Here is a 17,357-nt window from a genome sequence, read left to right as displayed (position 1 = left end):
ACAATCAGCATAGGTAGCTAGAAAAGGATCAAGATGCACTTGCTTAGGTTTTTTAGTATAGAGACTATCCTCAACCTTGTTGACTATAACAAGATATGTTTTGCCATGTTTGCACAAAGCTCTTTTAGCTTGGATATGCGACAATAAAGGCCAAGAGGGAAGGATCTTGTCACATTCCAAAATCATGCATTGTGTTTCTTGAGTCACGGCAATAGTGCGCTCAAGATAATCGGGTTTGGCATTAAAAATCATGCACTCTGTGTCTTGACTCATGGTAACAGTGCACTCAAGATAATCAGGTTTGGTGTTGTGATCGATGCACTAAGGCATCCCAAGAATAAGATATTGCTCACACAAAGCAATGACTAAAAAATCACGCCTCTTGACTAATGGCCCTATCATCACCTCAAGATCCTTCATCATCAAGATGGATGTGATCCTTGAAAAGATGATTTGAGTTTGTATTTTGTTTTAATGGAGGGAAGACCTAATAGGGCCCCCAGATCGAAAAAAGCACAATTAATTAGTTGTCACACGGAGCTGGGAGAATGGTGAATTAACTAAAGCTTTGTGGTAGGGGCCCTTAGGTAGAAAGGGGCTTATTAAATAATTAATGCGCAGAGGGGGGGGGGCGAGATGCACACAATGAATTAATTGGCTAGCTTCTTCAAGAAGCCACTAAATTGCAAAGGTTTAGTAGCTGCTTATATGAGGGAGGGGGGGCGGGCAGTAGAGTACAATAGGGAGGAAGAAGGGGAGGAGGGGGGAGTGTGAAGGAGGAAGTAGGGAGAGCAAGAAAGAGGAGGGGGAGAAGCAAAGAGAGTAGGAAGAAGGAGGGGGAGAAGGAGTAGGAAAAAGTAGAAGCACAAGAGGGATGAAGAAGGGAGAAAAAGGGAAGAAGGAAGGAGGATGGGGAGGAGGATTGGGGACAAGGAGGGAGCATAGGAGGAGGGGGAGAAGTAGGAGGAGAGAAAGAAGGGGAGAGGTGGAGAGAGGGTTAATTTGGGGAGGGGGGGCAAAGGTTAATTGGGGAATGCGGGGGAGGGGAGGGGGGAGTGTTGATGTTAATTAATAAAAATGACAGAGGCACTGAATAGATATGGGAGAGAGATGGGAGACCTAGTTCCTCAACTAAACAGTGTGACAAAATCGTTGGTGCTTCCATCATCAAACAAAGTATTACATTCTTTTCCATGTAATCAATACTGTGTAACAATCAAGTACAACAAAGAGATGTACTATAGTCTATTTCTTGAGGAGCACTTACCTGATGAAATGTAGTCAGTGTCCTCAGTTTTCTCCTCCTCTCTGGCCTCTTGCTTGAATGATTCAACCTAGGACCCTTTAGTAATACCATCAATGTAGTTGACTCATGCAGAGTTGCGCTACCCATTACCATTAATATGACCATTTTTTTGTCCTTCATTGCATCCACTATTGTTGGTAGCATTCTTTCCCTAGGCAGCTAGCTTGCGTGTATCAAATGGGTTCTTCAAACATTCAAAAGAATAGTGCCCCTTATCCTTGCAACTATAAAACTTGACAAGTATACTACTTCTTTGATTTATATTTGATTTAGTAGGCTTCCAATTAGACTTACCATCAACTTTACCAACTGGGCCCTCCTTCTTGAAGAATGGAGTATGTTCCTTTTCTCGAGGAGTGCAAAGCTTCTCATCTATTTCCGTTCTAATTCTAATGCCAGATCCATAGCATCAAAAGCTATATATGGTTGAAGCATGTACACATCAGCACGAATAATAGGGTGCAAAGCCTAAATAAAGTTACAACATTGCTACTTCCATGGTACTTTTTCAATGGTCTATAAATGAAGTAGGGCTAAAAGATATTTCTCAATGTATGCATCCACGCTTTCATTGTCTAGCTGCCTCATTCTTTGCTATTTCCTATGAGTATCATCTTTGAACTCTGTAGGTAGAAAGTGATTCTGAATTTTGTCTTTGAGTGCTTCCCATGGCTTTGGAATGCATGTGCTTTCCACAAGTACACTCCACCATAATTGTGCACTACTTATCATGTGACTAGTAGGAAGTTTCACCTTCTCCATCTCTTGGTATTGTTCCTCCAAAAAGTATTGGTTGAAGGAACTAATCCAAGAAAGAAAAGCCTGTCCATCTCTTTTACCATAATACTTTGGAAAATTAAATGTTTTGCGATAGATCTTACATGACTTCTTTTTATCCCAAAGCTTGAGTGCTTTCAGGATGGCCTTCCCCACAGTGCCTCCATCATCACTAGATTCATGCAAAGGGGTAATGTCATGGTGTCACTGCAATGAAGTCTTCACATGATGCTTCTTCTTTTGTTGATGTCTTGTCATGCTTCTTCCATGCTCATTACCAGTGGTGTTCGACAGTCCACTGTTGTCACTTTCATCTTCATCTTCATCCTTCCTATGCATATGCAAGATCTTTCAAAACTCACAAACGAAAAAGGTAACAAATGTGCTAGGTGCGATCTCCCCCCATTGGAGTGGTGCTTTTCTTACAATTCCTATGTATTTGATTGATTTAATAATTTAGACCAACAACTGATAGAAGATCCCTCCATGCATGAATTGGAGATAAGCCACACACACACTTTGTAAAATAGCTTGCCTTTTCTAGAAATAAATTTTGAGTTTCCCACTTTAGTTAATATGCTTAGGCTAAGCCTCTAATGTTCCAAAAATAAAAATATGTAGATGAGCATTTGTAATTTCAAAAGCAAGCCTTTTTTAGGTAAGCCTTATTTGTTCCCCGCATCAGTGGTTGTGCCTTATGCGCACAAAAATAGAATGAATCATGCTTGTCACCAATAGCCATCTCCCAATTAGTTACTCTTCCCATGAACTCACAACATCCATGAATAATGCAAACATTACAAGCATAAGAAACCTCAGAATCAAATCACCAATATTATTTAATATTTTAGCATTTAGGCGATGCAAAATCAACAACCCATAGATGTATGGTGCACACATGCAACACATACCATCGCATGGTGCACATAGTGGTACACATGCATAAAATCATATGGATGGTGCACACAATGCTACATGTATCATCACATCACGTAAGTGGTGCACATAGTGCTACACACTCATACAGCCATAGCCATATATCTAGCCATGCATATGGATGGTGCACACACCGTTACACATATCGCCACTCATCGGGTACGAGGTGCACAAATTGCTACACACTTCATTACATAAGAGGTGCACACACTGATACACACTCATATGAATAGTGAACATCAGCTGTGCGACAAAATGCTAGACCTCACAACTAAATACTGAAAGGTTAAAAAATAATGGGATAATCCCAATTCTTGTAACACATTCCTCATCTCCTCTACTTCCAACCTCCCATCCACTTGCATCCTCACCATGGCTGCATAATTCCCCCATCATTCTCAATAGTAGCCCCATCAACTCCCTCCTCACTATTAGACCTTGACCCATCCTTGTCCATGCATTCCTCCTTCACCACCTTGTATGTCCCAATATGCATTATCAAGTACATCCTCCTTAATGGGAGTGGTGATTCAATAGCTCTTGAATCCCAACATGTTCAAGGTTCAAGCAATAAATTTGACCTAGAGGGTACAATGGTGGACACCTTCACTATTGCGAGGCTATGCAAGAGAAAATACAAAAAGAAAAAAGATATGTAGGCATATAAATTCATTCACAGCTTTCTAGCATTGAAATTAACTTTGACACTCAGAACATGAAGGAAAACCACTAAATATTCAACTATTAATAAAGAAATGGCATTACTTTTATAGTTATTCAGTCCAAGTAGATATTACCACCAACACAATTACACATTATGGGACAAAAATGTCCTTTCTCATTAGTGTGTGTGTGTGTGTGTGTGTTTAGATTAAAAAGCCCCATCAATAATTGAGCCATACAAATAATTCCATCAATTGGATAAAAAGTTAAAATAGAGAAGCATCTAAGGAAAAAATGTTGGAGACATCTAAGTTGAAAAATGCAAGTAGAGTTTGCAAAAAGTTTGATCAAAATTAAGACTTTTTAATAATATTGAGTTTCACAAACATAATATTGAAGCAGTCCAAGTTCTGAGGTCGAGGTCCACTTACCTGCCACCATCCAAACAAACTAGGTGTTAGAACATCATAGTTACGTTTGGGTAGACATGTAATGCCTATTTTCCCTGGCTTGTTATTGCTTTACCTAGAAATATAGACAACCACATGGATTCTTAGATAATTAAATGATAATAATATAGCCACAAGTGAAGTTTAAGTCACAAGTGGAGTAAGGAGCGAATGAGTGCATGGGTTAAGAAGGGATTAGAGGAGGTATGGGATGATTAGTGGGCTTGGTATATGGGGTGGTTAAAAGGAAAGTGTAACGGGAATATTTCATGGGGGTACATAAAAGAATAATTCATAGTTAGGAAAGTATTCATGTGTGTGTGTGTGTGTTACCTACTAAGATAGTATAATCTACTTCTTCCCTACTACATCCTCTTGATTCTTATGTGAAAAATCCTTTTTCCACCATGCCTCCCCATTCCCATGTTTTTATTTCTCTTCATCTTGCAATTGGTGCATCAAGGTGGTGCATCCTACATTTAAAGTTGGTGCAAATATACCATTCTATTGCAAGGGCATCATTATTATCAATTCAACAGTTTGAAACCTTCATACAATTTATATATATAATGCAGAATTCAAATATTGTCATTCTTACATTTTTCTCAGTCTTAAGTTCCAATCTATCTAAAGTATAGATTGGAACAACCATGTTATAGTGAACAGTTAACTATCCAAATATTGTTTTCATGGAACCTCTAATTAAATATCAAAAAGTGTCAAAAACTGTCATATCAAAAAGTGTTCTTCATTGGCCATTGTACTTGAGCCGAGGACCATTGTAAACTGGTCTAAGTTGTTTATATTCATCTCTTCAGTTTCCTTCCCTTCTATCAAAAATTCAAGGTAGGTAGCTGGACTCACCTGAATCCATCCACAAGCACAACATGTCAGAACATGAACACAATGCTATGTGGAACTACACGCTTTACGACCTAGCCATAGTTGTTATCCTTTTCAACCCGAATAATTTTATGATCAAGAAGGAGACATTGACTTTTAAAGGTCATTAATAATCTTTCTATTGTCAAGGGGCATTGAAAACCTTTTTCCAAACCCAAAGTCCTTAAAGGTCATAAAGCATGTGACTATTTACTGTCAGTATATTTTCATTTTTTCATTAAATGACTCCTAAGAGACGTTGCCATAAGCTCACAATAATGTAATTTCTTACAACTACAGTAAAGAAAGTTGGTGATAGTATTGCCATAAAAATAATTAAATAAATCTGCCTCAGAAATTGCAAAAAAATTTATTAATAAAAATCCCTGATAGCTTAGTAAAGCAAAAGAATGTTTCAAAGTCAAGTAGTTGCCCATAATATCCTAGCATCCTTCCATGGTCAGTAGCACCAGTTCAGCTGTATTCTTCTCAGATAGCCCAAGAGGGAAATAGAAGCTAGATATAAGTACTTCAATCTTGAATAGGGCCCCCATTCCATCATTATTTTTCTAGATAGCTCAAGAGGGAAAAGAGGGGTATAAGTACAACATCTTGCCATCAGCCAGGTCCCAGCAAACTATCAAACCATATGGCTGTTCGTAGAAATGTAAAGGGTTACCATTATCTACTATATGGGCTCAGCAGTCTAAGGGATTATGATGCAAATGCGAAGAGCTATGGCTACGACACGAATATAGTTTGAACACGCCAAACCAACATATATAATCCTAACTACAAGGTTACACCTAGGAGTTTAAGGGTTTAACTCATCAACCATAGTATAGAGCCTACCTTTTTAAAAAAATTGGCTAAGCAAGACTAATGAAACCTGCCTTATTGTCCATCATTTGCATATTTTATCATAGCAATTAACTATGACCCATAGTCACACGTTCATTAATATGCATTCTAGATATTCTAGGAATTATACGTCAAGTATCACTAATACAGTTGTGATTTTACAGCCTTTCTCCTGTAATATTTTCAACAAAACCTCACAAGGGGAGAGAGGTACACTCATTGAACAAGAATCCGCCTCCTATTAGCCAGATGATACTGATATATCCAATCTTACGCCCCTCCTCGTAACTGCAAAAGGCTTCCATTACCCATATATGGGTATAGCTTCAAGAGAATACAATGAAATGCCTATCGTGGTATGAGCCACAAGAACAAGTTATTCATTGCATGTGTCACAGCAACTCCTTTCATATTTCTAACTCGGCTACTAAGGTATGTGTAGGTCTACTCGTTGCATGCTTTCCCTGTGCTCTATAAGCACTCTGGCCATGCATTTGTGTCTAAAGTACTACGCTTAGGCATTTTGTGCTCCAAAAGCTTGACCAGCCATGCAACATAGGTGTAAGGGTGACTGTGAGCATATTATCAGACCACGATTTGCTATTCCTTGCTTCCTAGGGCTCAAGCATGCCCGCAGTCTCTGACATATTATGATTTGCATTTCTTTCTCTCCTTCTATGGGCCATGCAAGGTCAATATTTGTGTATGGGCATGGACTAGGACCGATAAAGGCATGTAATGGAAGGGCTATGAGTGCCTGGACTGAGAGACATCGAGTGCATGGAGAAGCATCTTCCGTTCCTTTTTGGTCCTGCTTCAATATGTGATCCATCGCCCCAAAAAGTCTCGTTCTACAACGGTGCTAGCACATACTAGCCTGCAGATTGCAATTCATTGCTTCACCTGGCTCATGTGAGTCCTCAACTCCTATGCCCATAAGGCTTGTAGTACATGTTTTTGCACACGTCATGCAGGGTCCTCACTAAGGTGAGAGCGTGGCAGATGGTCCGCAGGTGCTTGTCCAATCCTACTGAGGGACTCACAAGCTTCTTTGGTAGCTCTTTCATTTAGTAAGGTGGAGATGCATGCGAGATGCAATGATAGGGAGGAGCTCCTATACTGGAATGTAAGGGATTGTCGAATAGAAACTTAGGGGGTAAAAAATGTAGGAAGCTACCATGAAGCAACTGCTAATGAAGGGAGGGGAGCTTGCTGGTCGACCCTCCATAGTGCTTCTTCACCATGCTCTTGCGAGTGATTTCAGCAGCACTCTGAGGCTGCAAAGTCTCACTTGGACAAGCAAGAGCATAAGCAACTCACACTGGGTGAGGGCGGGGCATTGCCATTCTCTACAATTGGGCTAGAGAGGGAGAGTGAGTATGTATCACTCACATGTGTGTTCTCCATTGTCTAGGGCAGCGTTGGAGGCACGTCCTTGAAGGTTACTTTGATGCTGTCAGGTGCTCCATCTAGGTTGAGCGGTCATGCCAAGCTACTTTGTCTTATCTCTAGAGCTTGAGAAACCATGAATATCAAGATGTTATTTTGGGGAGTAAATGCGAGGGTCTCGCTGCATCTCTTAAGCATTGGGCTCGATGTGCTTTGGATACTCCCTGGCGCTATGTCCTCAGGAGGCAGTTGTGGACCACGCCCAAGGGTGGGAGGGTGGGAGATTAAGTTTGCACATGCTAGGGTCATCCAGTACCCTGAACTTCCTGAAGTTTAAATGGTACCCCATTCATTTAGGGGCCCTTAGTGTTCAAAAAATCAAGCGAAGGGTTTGTGGAGGTGGAGGGTTCTATGCTAAGGGCTCTTCCTATATCTTAGTTCCTTTTTCACCCCTTAATTTAGTTCAAATATTTCAACCTTTTCATTTCCTCTAAGCAAATATACATGGCTTGTAAATGCCCCATATAATCTAGCCAAACACCCACAGTAATTATAGGTGCATATACTTGTAATTGATCCTGTATAAATGGGTATGTAATGCTCCATCCTTGGGAATTTGAGGTCTATCCATTCCCCTTTGAGAGGCAAGTGGGCAAGGAGGTGTAGAGTGTTTTTTTTGGTGTGAAGGTCTCTTCCCTTTAGCAACCCTTATCCCCTCATTTTTTCATTCGGAGGACTTTAATATGGGGTATTGCAAAAAGTCCTCAACTTTTGTGCCTAACCCATTTTAATATTTGCAGTTATGCATTTTTCATTTGGTCCTGCACATGTGGGTGAGTTGTCTCACCCATAGGGTCTTAGTTGGGATCTAGTCCCTTCCATCTTGGGAGGCAAGTGTGTGTGTGTGTGTGTGTGTGCGCATAAAGAAACAAGTGTCTATGTGTGTGAGATACATTTACTAATCAAACTTCATGTGTGTGTGTGTGTGTGGCCTACCCCCAATCGAGAGGGTAAGACCAGATGGTGGGGAGAGTAAGTTCCACATGGGGTGGGGAGTAAGCCCACCATGTGGAACTTACTCCCCACCTACTGATAATAGGTGAATAAAAGTGGATCTATATGATAAGTGTCAAAATATAATGCCAATAGTACATGCGAAAACCTCTTCTATAAAATAGATATAAAAGTTAGTAAAAAATAAGGTGGATGACAACATGACTAGGGATTCCATGCTAAAGAATTATCCAATGGATGTGAATTAATTGTATGGCACCAGCTCAACCAAAGGCTAATTGGGAAATAAAAGTGTGTGTTTAGATTAAAAAGTCCCATCAATAATTAAGCCATACAATTAATTCCATCAATTGGATAAAATGTTAAAAAAAGAGAAACATATAAGGAAAAAATATTTGAGACATCTAAGTTGAAAAATGCAAACTTGAGAATTTTTAATAATATTGAGTTTGACAAACATATTATTGAAAAAAGATGTCAAATCCTTAGGCAGTCAAGGTTCTAAGGTTAAGGTCCACTTACCTGTTGCCACCATCCAAACAAACTAGGTGTTAGAACATCATAGTTACATTTGGGTAGACAGGTAATGCCTGTTTTCCCTAGCTTTATCGCTTTACATAGGTATATAGAAAACCATATGGATTATTAGATAATTTTATTTAAAAAATTAGCCACAATTGAAGTTTAAGTCACAAGTGGAGTAAGGAGCGAATGAGTTCATGGGTTAAGAAGGGATTAGAGGAGGTATGGGACAATTAGTGGGCTTGGTATGTGGGTCACAGGGTGGCTAAAAAGAAAGTGTAAAGGGAAGATTTCATGGGGGTACATAAAAGATTAATTCATAGTTAGAAAAGTATTCATGTCTGTGTGTGTGTGTAAAGAAACAAGTGTCTGTGTGTGTGAGATACATTTATTAATCTTTTTTTTTTTTTTTAATTTTGTGTGTGTGCACGCGTGTGTGCATGTGAGTGTGCATATGCATGCATGTGTAACTGAAAGACATGGCACTAAAAATGGAGAAAGGTCTTGAACTTATTACTCCACAACTAGATTTTGGACTTCATTTCATCCCTTTTAAATCAATTGAAAATAGAATTTGGAATGAAGAGTATCTTGAGAACTCTTTACCTTATAAACCTCTTCTTTTAAATTGGTAACTCTTTTCTCTCAATTGCCATGCCAACATAGTCTAGAAAGAAGCAAAGCATGCCACTTGTTGACCAAGGGGCACCAGTCATGAGGTCTCCGACACCCTCCCACTTGTTGACCAAGGAGCACCGGTTAAGAGGTCTCCCACACCCTCACACCCTAACCATGCCAAGACCTCTCTATCTCTTCCAAACAACCAACGAGATGAGAGAGAGCGATCTCAACCCTCCATCATATCTAAGGCCCATAGTAATCCCCAATTGCATATGAGATTACTCACATGTCATATTGTACATGTGTCAAGTGCCAAGGTTACCTTTTCTGGGTCCATTGCACCTTTTCCCACTTAACCCACACAAGGGGTTACACCAATGGGGTTCTCCCATATCCAACACACCCCCTGGGCTAAGCACCTTGAAAGCTAAATAGTTTATAAAACCAAGTACTAGCCCATAAACCATGGTGATGTGAGACAAACCATACAAGGGTTAGTAAAACAAAGTACCTCAAAGTCCACACCACATTGATAGTCAACTACCAATGAAAGAAGGCACATGCCCATAGTAAATTTGCACTTATGAGTCAACTACCACCATGGATAAGAACATCTTTGTAGTAGTCCCAAAAGACTAGAGTGGTTGTTAGCATGCATCAACCACACCAAAAGTCTCATCAAAAATTGCCCCAGTACTCATAATCTACCACAACTATTGACTTTAATACCATATAGGAAGAAACACTGCGACATGTGGATGGAGTAGGAACCAATTACAAGGTGCTCCACACCTCAACACGCTAGCTATGCCAAGGTCGCTCCCTCTTCGATATATCCGAGAGAGGGGTATGCACTCTCTGATATATCTAAGGCCCATAGTAACACACAAGGAGTTACACCAAGGGGGTTAGCCCATATAGGTCACCTAGCAATGTCAAATTGGAGACCTCATTGACTCTTGCAAGTAGATGGTAATGAACTTTGCATCTCAGTTGCAAGACGCTAATGTTGTGAGCTCGAATCTACTCTGCTATAATGTCTCCCTTACCTGTTTGGTTTCCCTGGCTAAGTCTTCCCTATTGTCAGCCAATTGTTTTTCGAGTGTTTTTCAAGGATGCTAATCCTATTCCCTTGAAGGATCCTTATCCATCTCAAATCGCAACGCCCATTCTCTCTTAATCAAGTCTTCCATTTTTGGGCTTGAGTGTTTTTGGACCTTGGTCTCAATTTGCTATAATAAATTCTCATGTCTCATAATTTCTTCTACTTTTTGGATCTTCCTAATATTTTTCATGATAGGTCATCAATTAAAAATTTAATGCTAGATATATATTTTGTACTTGCCTCCTATTGAGTGGGCTTGTTTGATAACTATGTCTAGCTTCCCTTGAGTTCTTAGATACTATGCTCATGGTCTTTAGTTATTCTAGCCGCTTATCTAAGCGTATCCATTTTCTTGCAAAGGTATAGGGTTCATCATTATCATTTGAAAATTCCATGTCATCATCCTCCAACTCTTCGTCCTTATATAGGCTTTCAGGGGGGACACTTGTCTCTATTTAGGATGGGATAAAGGATGTGTGATGGAAGAATCAAAAAGTGCCGCATGTTAACTAGGGGCACCGAGTATGGGGGATCCAAATCGCCCATCTCTTAGGTATGACAATCCTTATCTTCCTTCCAAAAATGTGATGGCATGTGAGAAAGGTGTTTCCACTCTTCAATGTATCCAACGTTGTCAATATTACCCATTTGCATATGGGACTATTCATGGACACAAATCTACATGTAAGTGAGCTCGGAGGGGTCACTCATCATATGTAACCCTATCACATGAATTCAAAAGAAGATATTTTTTATTTCTAAAAATTACAAAAATAAATATACATAAGGGACTATTTAAATTAGTTTTGGAAAAAATTTACAGATTTGTATAGAAAAGGGGTACATTTTATTAATGAAAAATTTATTGATAAGGGATTTTAGAAATAGGCCCTGAATAAACGTGATATAGAGGGTTTATACATAGTGACCTCCCCGAGTTAGTGAGCACCCTTAGCAACCTCTTAAAATTTATAACCTAATGTTACTAGTGCGGCCACAAGAGGGTGTTGGAGGTCCTCTATATAAAGGCTTATTGGTTTTGAGTGTTTGACACAATTTCACTTAAATAGCCCTTCTCAAACATCTCTAATTAACAAAGTCTTTGGAAATGGAGATATTTTCCTCACTCTAGAGGCGTGCAAGTTAGACTGTCCAAACTCAGCCTCTTAGAAATTTTAGGTCTACTTTTTGACTCTCTAATCAAACTCTTTGTTGGGTTTGATGGCCTTATTTGCCATCACTTGTCCCTTGTAGCTCCTGACTTCTTTGGCTAGTGCCTTGAAATCTATCTAGGATTGATTTGCCTAAGTGAATCGCTTTGGTGAGAGTATGAGACTTAGATTCCTAAAAGTCCAACTACTATGATACTTGGATTCCTGAAATGCCAACTACTATGAGGGATAAAATGTGCTTACTCATACACAGTTCCTAGTTTGAGATTATGAGACTTAGATTATTGAAATGCTAATACTATGAGGGTTAAAACGTGCTTAACCACACACGGTTCCTAAGAAGCTTTTCAGTTCATCCTGTAAGGAAGGGGATTAGAGTCATTGGTGCATCATTCAAGTCCCCTCTCTTCAAGGGATTATAGTACTTGCTCATTCCTGGTATCAGGCTCCACATTGTATGTTGGATTAAGCCCTTGTGGAAATAGCCACATGTCCTTCTAATGGTGAAGGGAATATTTATCACTCTTTCCGTTTCAACACTTGCATTTCATGCACTCTCACAATTGCACATATTTTAATAGCCCCGAATCGATTCTAACTTGCCATTAAAATTGTCCTCACATGCTCCTTTTATGTTGCAAGGCCTATTTTGTCATTGATTTTGCATTCCTTACATGTGGCTTATTTTTCCAAAAATTTGTGTGGCTTCTCGAATTTCCATCTTCATCTTATGCAAATTGTTTCTTGGTTGTATTTGTATTCATACTCACATTTTGGTTTGTGCAAAGATTTGAACTTTTTTCCGTGCCATTTGACACTCTAACTTCGCTACATGATGGTACTTTGTTGTGTCTTGAGTCTGTCTACCACATCACTATCTATTACATGTTTTTGGACGTTAGTTTTTTATCATGTCTAGTGTTTGCATTTCTCAACATTCTACATCAATGAGACCATGATTGTGCCTACAATGGAAATTTCGGCCAGCCAAAGTTGACTCTACCCACTCTCTCTATAATTTGACCTCTACATTCTTGTGTCTAGTCTAGTCCTTATACCTATGCCACTTTCTTGCCATGAAAGTATATGTCTCTCATATGCTCCATCACCCACACTACTTCCATAATGACTTTACTTCTATTTGTATCAAAAGCTTGTATAGTTTGTCCAACAAGTCTATCATTTAGCATCATTCAATGGTCTCTTCCCATCTAGCTTTTGCCTAATTGTTTGTATCAAGTTTCTACTTGCATGCTTGATTGATGTTGCTCACTCTTTAAACCATCAGTCAGTCTCATTGACATAGCCACCACATTGTTGGTGTGTGCGGGCAGCCAATTGGTGGCTATATTTCTTTGGGTTGTTGGCTGTATTGCTACTTTTGTGACTACTATAACGTCTTCTTCCTGCATCAATTATTGTATCCTACTCTCAACAAGTCCTCTGGCACTCTATGTTGTTTGGGTTCATGTCATGTGGAAATGTGCAATCAAGCTTGATGCCACATATTTTCACCAAGATTTTTCCCTACTAGCATATGGAGTATGGAGCTACCTACTCATACATAGCTAGTACTCTTGGATCTATTATACCATGTTAAGATTTTGCATGGCTAATTTTCTATGGTTCTACGTGCTAAGAGCTATATTTTCAAGTGCTCAATCCCTTACTCACATAGTCACTCCTTGGAAGCTTTATCCTCTGAAATAGATCTCCGGTATTGAGGTCTCTCCTCTGAAATAATTATGTGCCTTGACATTAGGATTAAGCCCTTGTGGACATTGTTTAAAGCATTAGGTGCATTGAAAATATCCACAAGGGCTTAATCCCAAATTGTATGTGCAATTAAGCCCTTGTGGACATCATCGCATGTCCTTTAGAGGGTAGGGGTCACTTTTAGCCCTCTCCCATTTCCAACACTTGCACCATGATTATTGCACCATTTCATAGTAGCTAACTAGCACTCCCAATGATAAGATCTCTTAAAATTGATGATGATTTTCAATGTTGCAAATCTTGAACTCAAACTCTTATCCTTCATGCATTCAAGGTTATTTTATTCAACTATTCCAACTTCAATGGGCCACTACTTCAAACCACTATATATCATGTGCATTTAACAGGTGTTATTTAAACCCCTTATATATAAATCACAAGTCTTTACAATGAAAAACTTATAGTTTTTTAATACACCAATTAAGAAACCCACTTTGTAAGTATATTTCTATAAATATTTGTTTCTTTTTTCTATTTTTTGATGCTCCACCTTCTCAAAACATGTCAATCTCCATCCTTCACACCACCTCAGTCTCTCTTTCATAGGCCCTTTCTACTCCCTCAATTTACGTTAAGGGATCTTCATTCTCTTCTTTCGCTTAGAAATCAATTTGTTGGTCATATAGATGGGACCCCTCATCTACTTGATTGACCTCCTTGGATTATGTACATTCCTTGTGTTTATGATCCCCTTGGCACTCAAATATAAAGTGTCTATAAAGCTAGTATAGAACAAAGCCACAACAATTTTGCATCTTCAAGATGAGGAGGACTAGTGGGTGAGATCTTAGATCTATGGATGTTGTTGCCCTATTTTTGACTCTAACTCTCCCCCTATAGTGGAGGAGATGAGGGAAGACCAAAATAATCATACCTAAGCTATCTAATGATGGTCATTAATAACCTATCATTGATAATAGTACTTGTGTGGGTGCATGGTAAGGTGGAGCACCATTTTTCCTAGCATAGTATTGTAGTAGCGCTTAAAAGAGGACCACTATTATCAACCTTTAGCTGTCAATTTCCAAAATTAAAACATGTATTTTGTATTGATTATTCATAAAAATCAAAATAATCTGTGTCAAAATTATGTTGTAGCTACCCTAAATCTCTATAACAGTAGTCACTAATAGTGCTCTATTTAGGAGACAACTATTTGGACCACCCAGTCATGTAACTAGCCCTCTATCTTTGTGCTTTGATAGATCAAAATTTGGGTAGTTGATGTGGATGCACTTTACTTTCCTATTGAAATAATGAAAATAATATTTGTGTTCTTTAGAACCTATTTTGTCACTCTACTTACACCAACTTTTAGGCAAAAACTAATATGTTCTTTCTAATCATAAACTATCATCTTTGACAATTGCCTATATTGGACTAAAAAAGGTTTTAAATAAAAAAGAAAATGGAAAATAAGTAAGAAAACATGTAGAGAAACTTGGACTTCCTTGTTTAAATGTTTAGGAGCTCGGAGAATCAATTTGCCACAATGAGAGTGTTATTTTAATCAGTCACCACACCATATCCAATGGGTATGCTAGTTGAATTCTATTGACATATGCAAGGCTATGCTACCACAAGTATCTCTAACTAATAAAACCAATAAGGTAACAATGACATCCATGCCACATTACACTCTCATTCATCTTCCATCCACAACTTGGTTGGACCACTATATCCTTCACTTTATCTATGCTTTTAGTAAATGCTGATTTGGCATCGTATGCACATTTATTCCAAAAAAATTTGACCCATCGATTCAATAAATAGCTAACCAAGCAATAACTGTTCATGGTAACTCCTTGAATGTAGAGTCCATTACACATGGCATGAAGACACTAGTGAAAGGATTTAAAAAACCCTTATAATGGATTTTATTTTTTAAATGGTCAAGTAACCTAGCAAGCTCCACAATCTAAATGATTATGTAGTAATAAAAACAATCGTGCCACTAAGGTTTAGCTACGTTACACATCCACCAAACACCCACCCACTTCACAACATGAGGAAACATGTCAAGTAAAGCTTCATGGAGGAAAACCCAAAAACTGGCTTCACCATGGCAATAGAGATGAAGGTAGTTTGGAGATAAAAATGCATTAGATTTTATATATATATAATTGGAAATAGTATTTAAAAATCTTAATTTCAATCTTATGGAGAGTGACCAAAATCGATCTGTTGAATTTCACACCATTGCCCCACACAAAGGAGCACTCTCATTGGCACACCTCAAATCTCTCTCTAATCCCATGAAATTAGAAAACACTAATTGGAGGCCCTTTTGAGCCCCATTTCCCCCCTAATGTTTTAAGGAAAGATTACTCTAGAGGCTACTAGTGTCTCCCAAAGCCTTTGCACATGTATAGCCTAGGAAAACGAATGCTTTTCCATCTTGCCTTTGGGTAGGATTTGGATTACTAGACTTCTTGAGCATGTAGCTCTTAATATCAATTCTTTGTTAAACACGGGCCATTTCCATTACCTACCTTTCCCTAGGACATAGCAAATCCATGTCCTAACATGTTTCATGCTTTGATTATGTAATATTTAAAATGAAATATTATTTATTTCAATTCACTCTTTATATCTACTTAGATCATGTATAATATTTTTATCATCAATCTCCCATTGTGGCACTTCATAGTAACATTCCCATTGCATATATAGAAGCCATACTAGTTGCATATGTTTGAAATGATTCCTGAAATTGCTGAGGTCAAATATCACATTTGGAGGTAATCAAATCTATTCATGTTGTCCTTGCATATGTGTAAAGGTGGGATTGTTGCTAACTAACTTATGTGGGACATTTTTATAGGAAGATGAGAAACGAAAAATGGTTGAAGAAACGGGTTTGGACTTGAGGCAAATCAACAACTGGTTTATCAATCATCGAAAGCGCAATTGGAGTGGTCAAACCATTCCTATTGCCTCACCTACAAATAAGACAAAGTATTTTCAATGATAATTTTCATCTATGAATGAATATTATAACTATGCATGAATGGATTTTTCTCATCCAACAAATCCTTTAAACATTTAAATCTGAGACTAAACCATAGTATCTTTTGGTTTTCTCATGATTTTTTTGGTCTTGTTGTGGTTATATGGATAAAGTATTTCATTTCTCCTTTAGTCTCCATTTTTAGCTTGAATTTTCCTATGGTTTATATTATTAATAGTATTTTTATTATTATATACATATAGTATTACTATTTTGTATTCATCAAATGCGATTCTCTAGAACTTGTAGTCATATAGTTGCATCTTTAAAATATGGCTCAACACACAAATAATAATAAAGCTAAAAGAAGTATAAGAGAATGGTCAAGGATTAAATTAAAAAGTTAAAATAAATGAAAAATGAGTTTAAACAAAACAAAACATCACGTAATATTTTCTATTCAATACAAAAATAATATTCAAATATTGATAATTGGAACATATTGATACTCATAATGTCAAGCCTAAAAAACATATATAATAGGATATAGAGTTTTTATTTCAAGATTATTGCAAGAACATCCTAGTATTAATTCCAAGAACATATCACCCAATCACAATAGTTACTGATGAGACCCTCTCCTTTTATCATTTTAAAAATAGATCATTAAGTTTTTGAGCGTCATGTACATTATAGCTTGGGTGTATGTAGTTTGAATTTGTATGTGTGACATTATGCCATGAAATCCAACTTTTTCCTTAGAGTAGAATGCAACACTCGTGTAGCATAAATAAATAGGTATGCACATTTACTTAGTCATAAATTATTTGCAAAACTATGTTTACAAATCTCATTATTGTAAACTTGAATATTAAAGATTGAGAATGTAATGTAATTATAGAATACATGGTTTCCATTCATTTGTTTCAAAATA

The 17,357-nt window shown here is 38.0% G+C and overlaps 1 protein-coding gene across 1 annotated transcript in view; it reads left to right on the top strand.

Moving 5' to 3' along the window:
• The window catches only part of LOC147891220 (homeobox protein knotted-1-like LET12), a 37,440-nt gene extending 20,917 nt beyond the window's left edge, over window positions 1-16,523 (top strand). Inside the window, exon 6 of the mRNA XM_087389873.1 lies at window positions 16,298-16,523. Coding sequence (XP_087245999.1) covers window positions 16,298-16,444 — 147 coding nt within the window. The 3' untranslated portion in view covers window positions 16,445-16,523. The remainder of the gene's footprint in view (window positions 1-16,297) is intronic.
• The last annotated feature ends 834 nt before the right edge of the window (window positions 16,524-17,357 follow it).

This window comes from Dipteris shenzhenensis, chromosome 18 (assembly GCF_047967505.1).
Source record: "Dipteris shenzhenensis isolate YYH24624 ecotype China chromosome 18, Dip_SZ_1.0, whole genome shotgun sequence".
NCBI classification, from domain to species: domain Eukaryota; kingdom Viridiplantae; phylum Streptophyta; class Polypodiopsida; order Gleicheniales; family Dipteridaceae; genus Dipteris; species Dipteris shenzhenensis.
The sequence above is the reverse complement of the archived record's forward strand: the minus strand, read 5'-3'. Positions and strand labels throughout refer to the sequence as shown.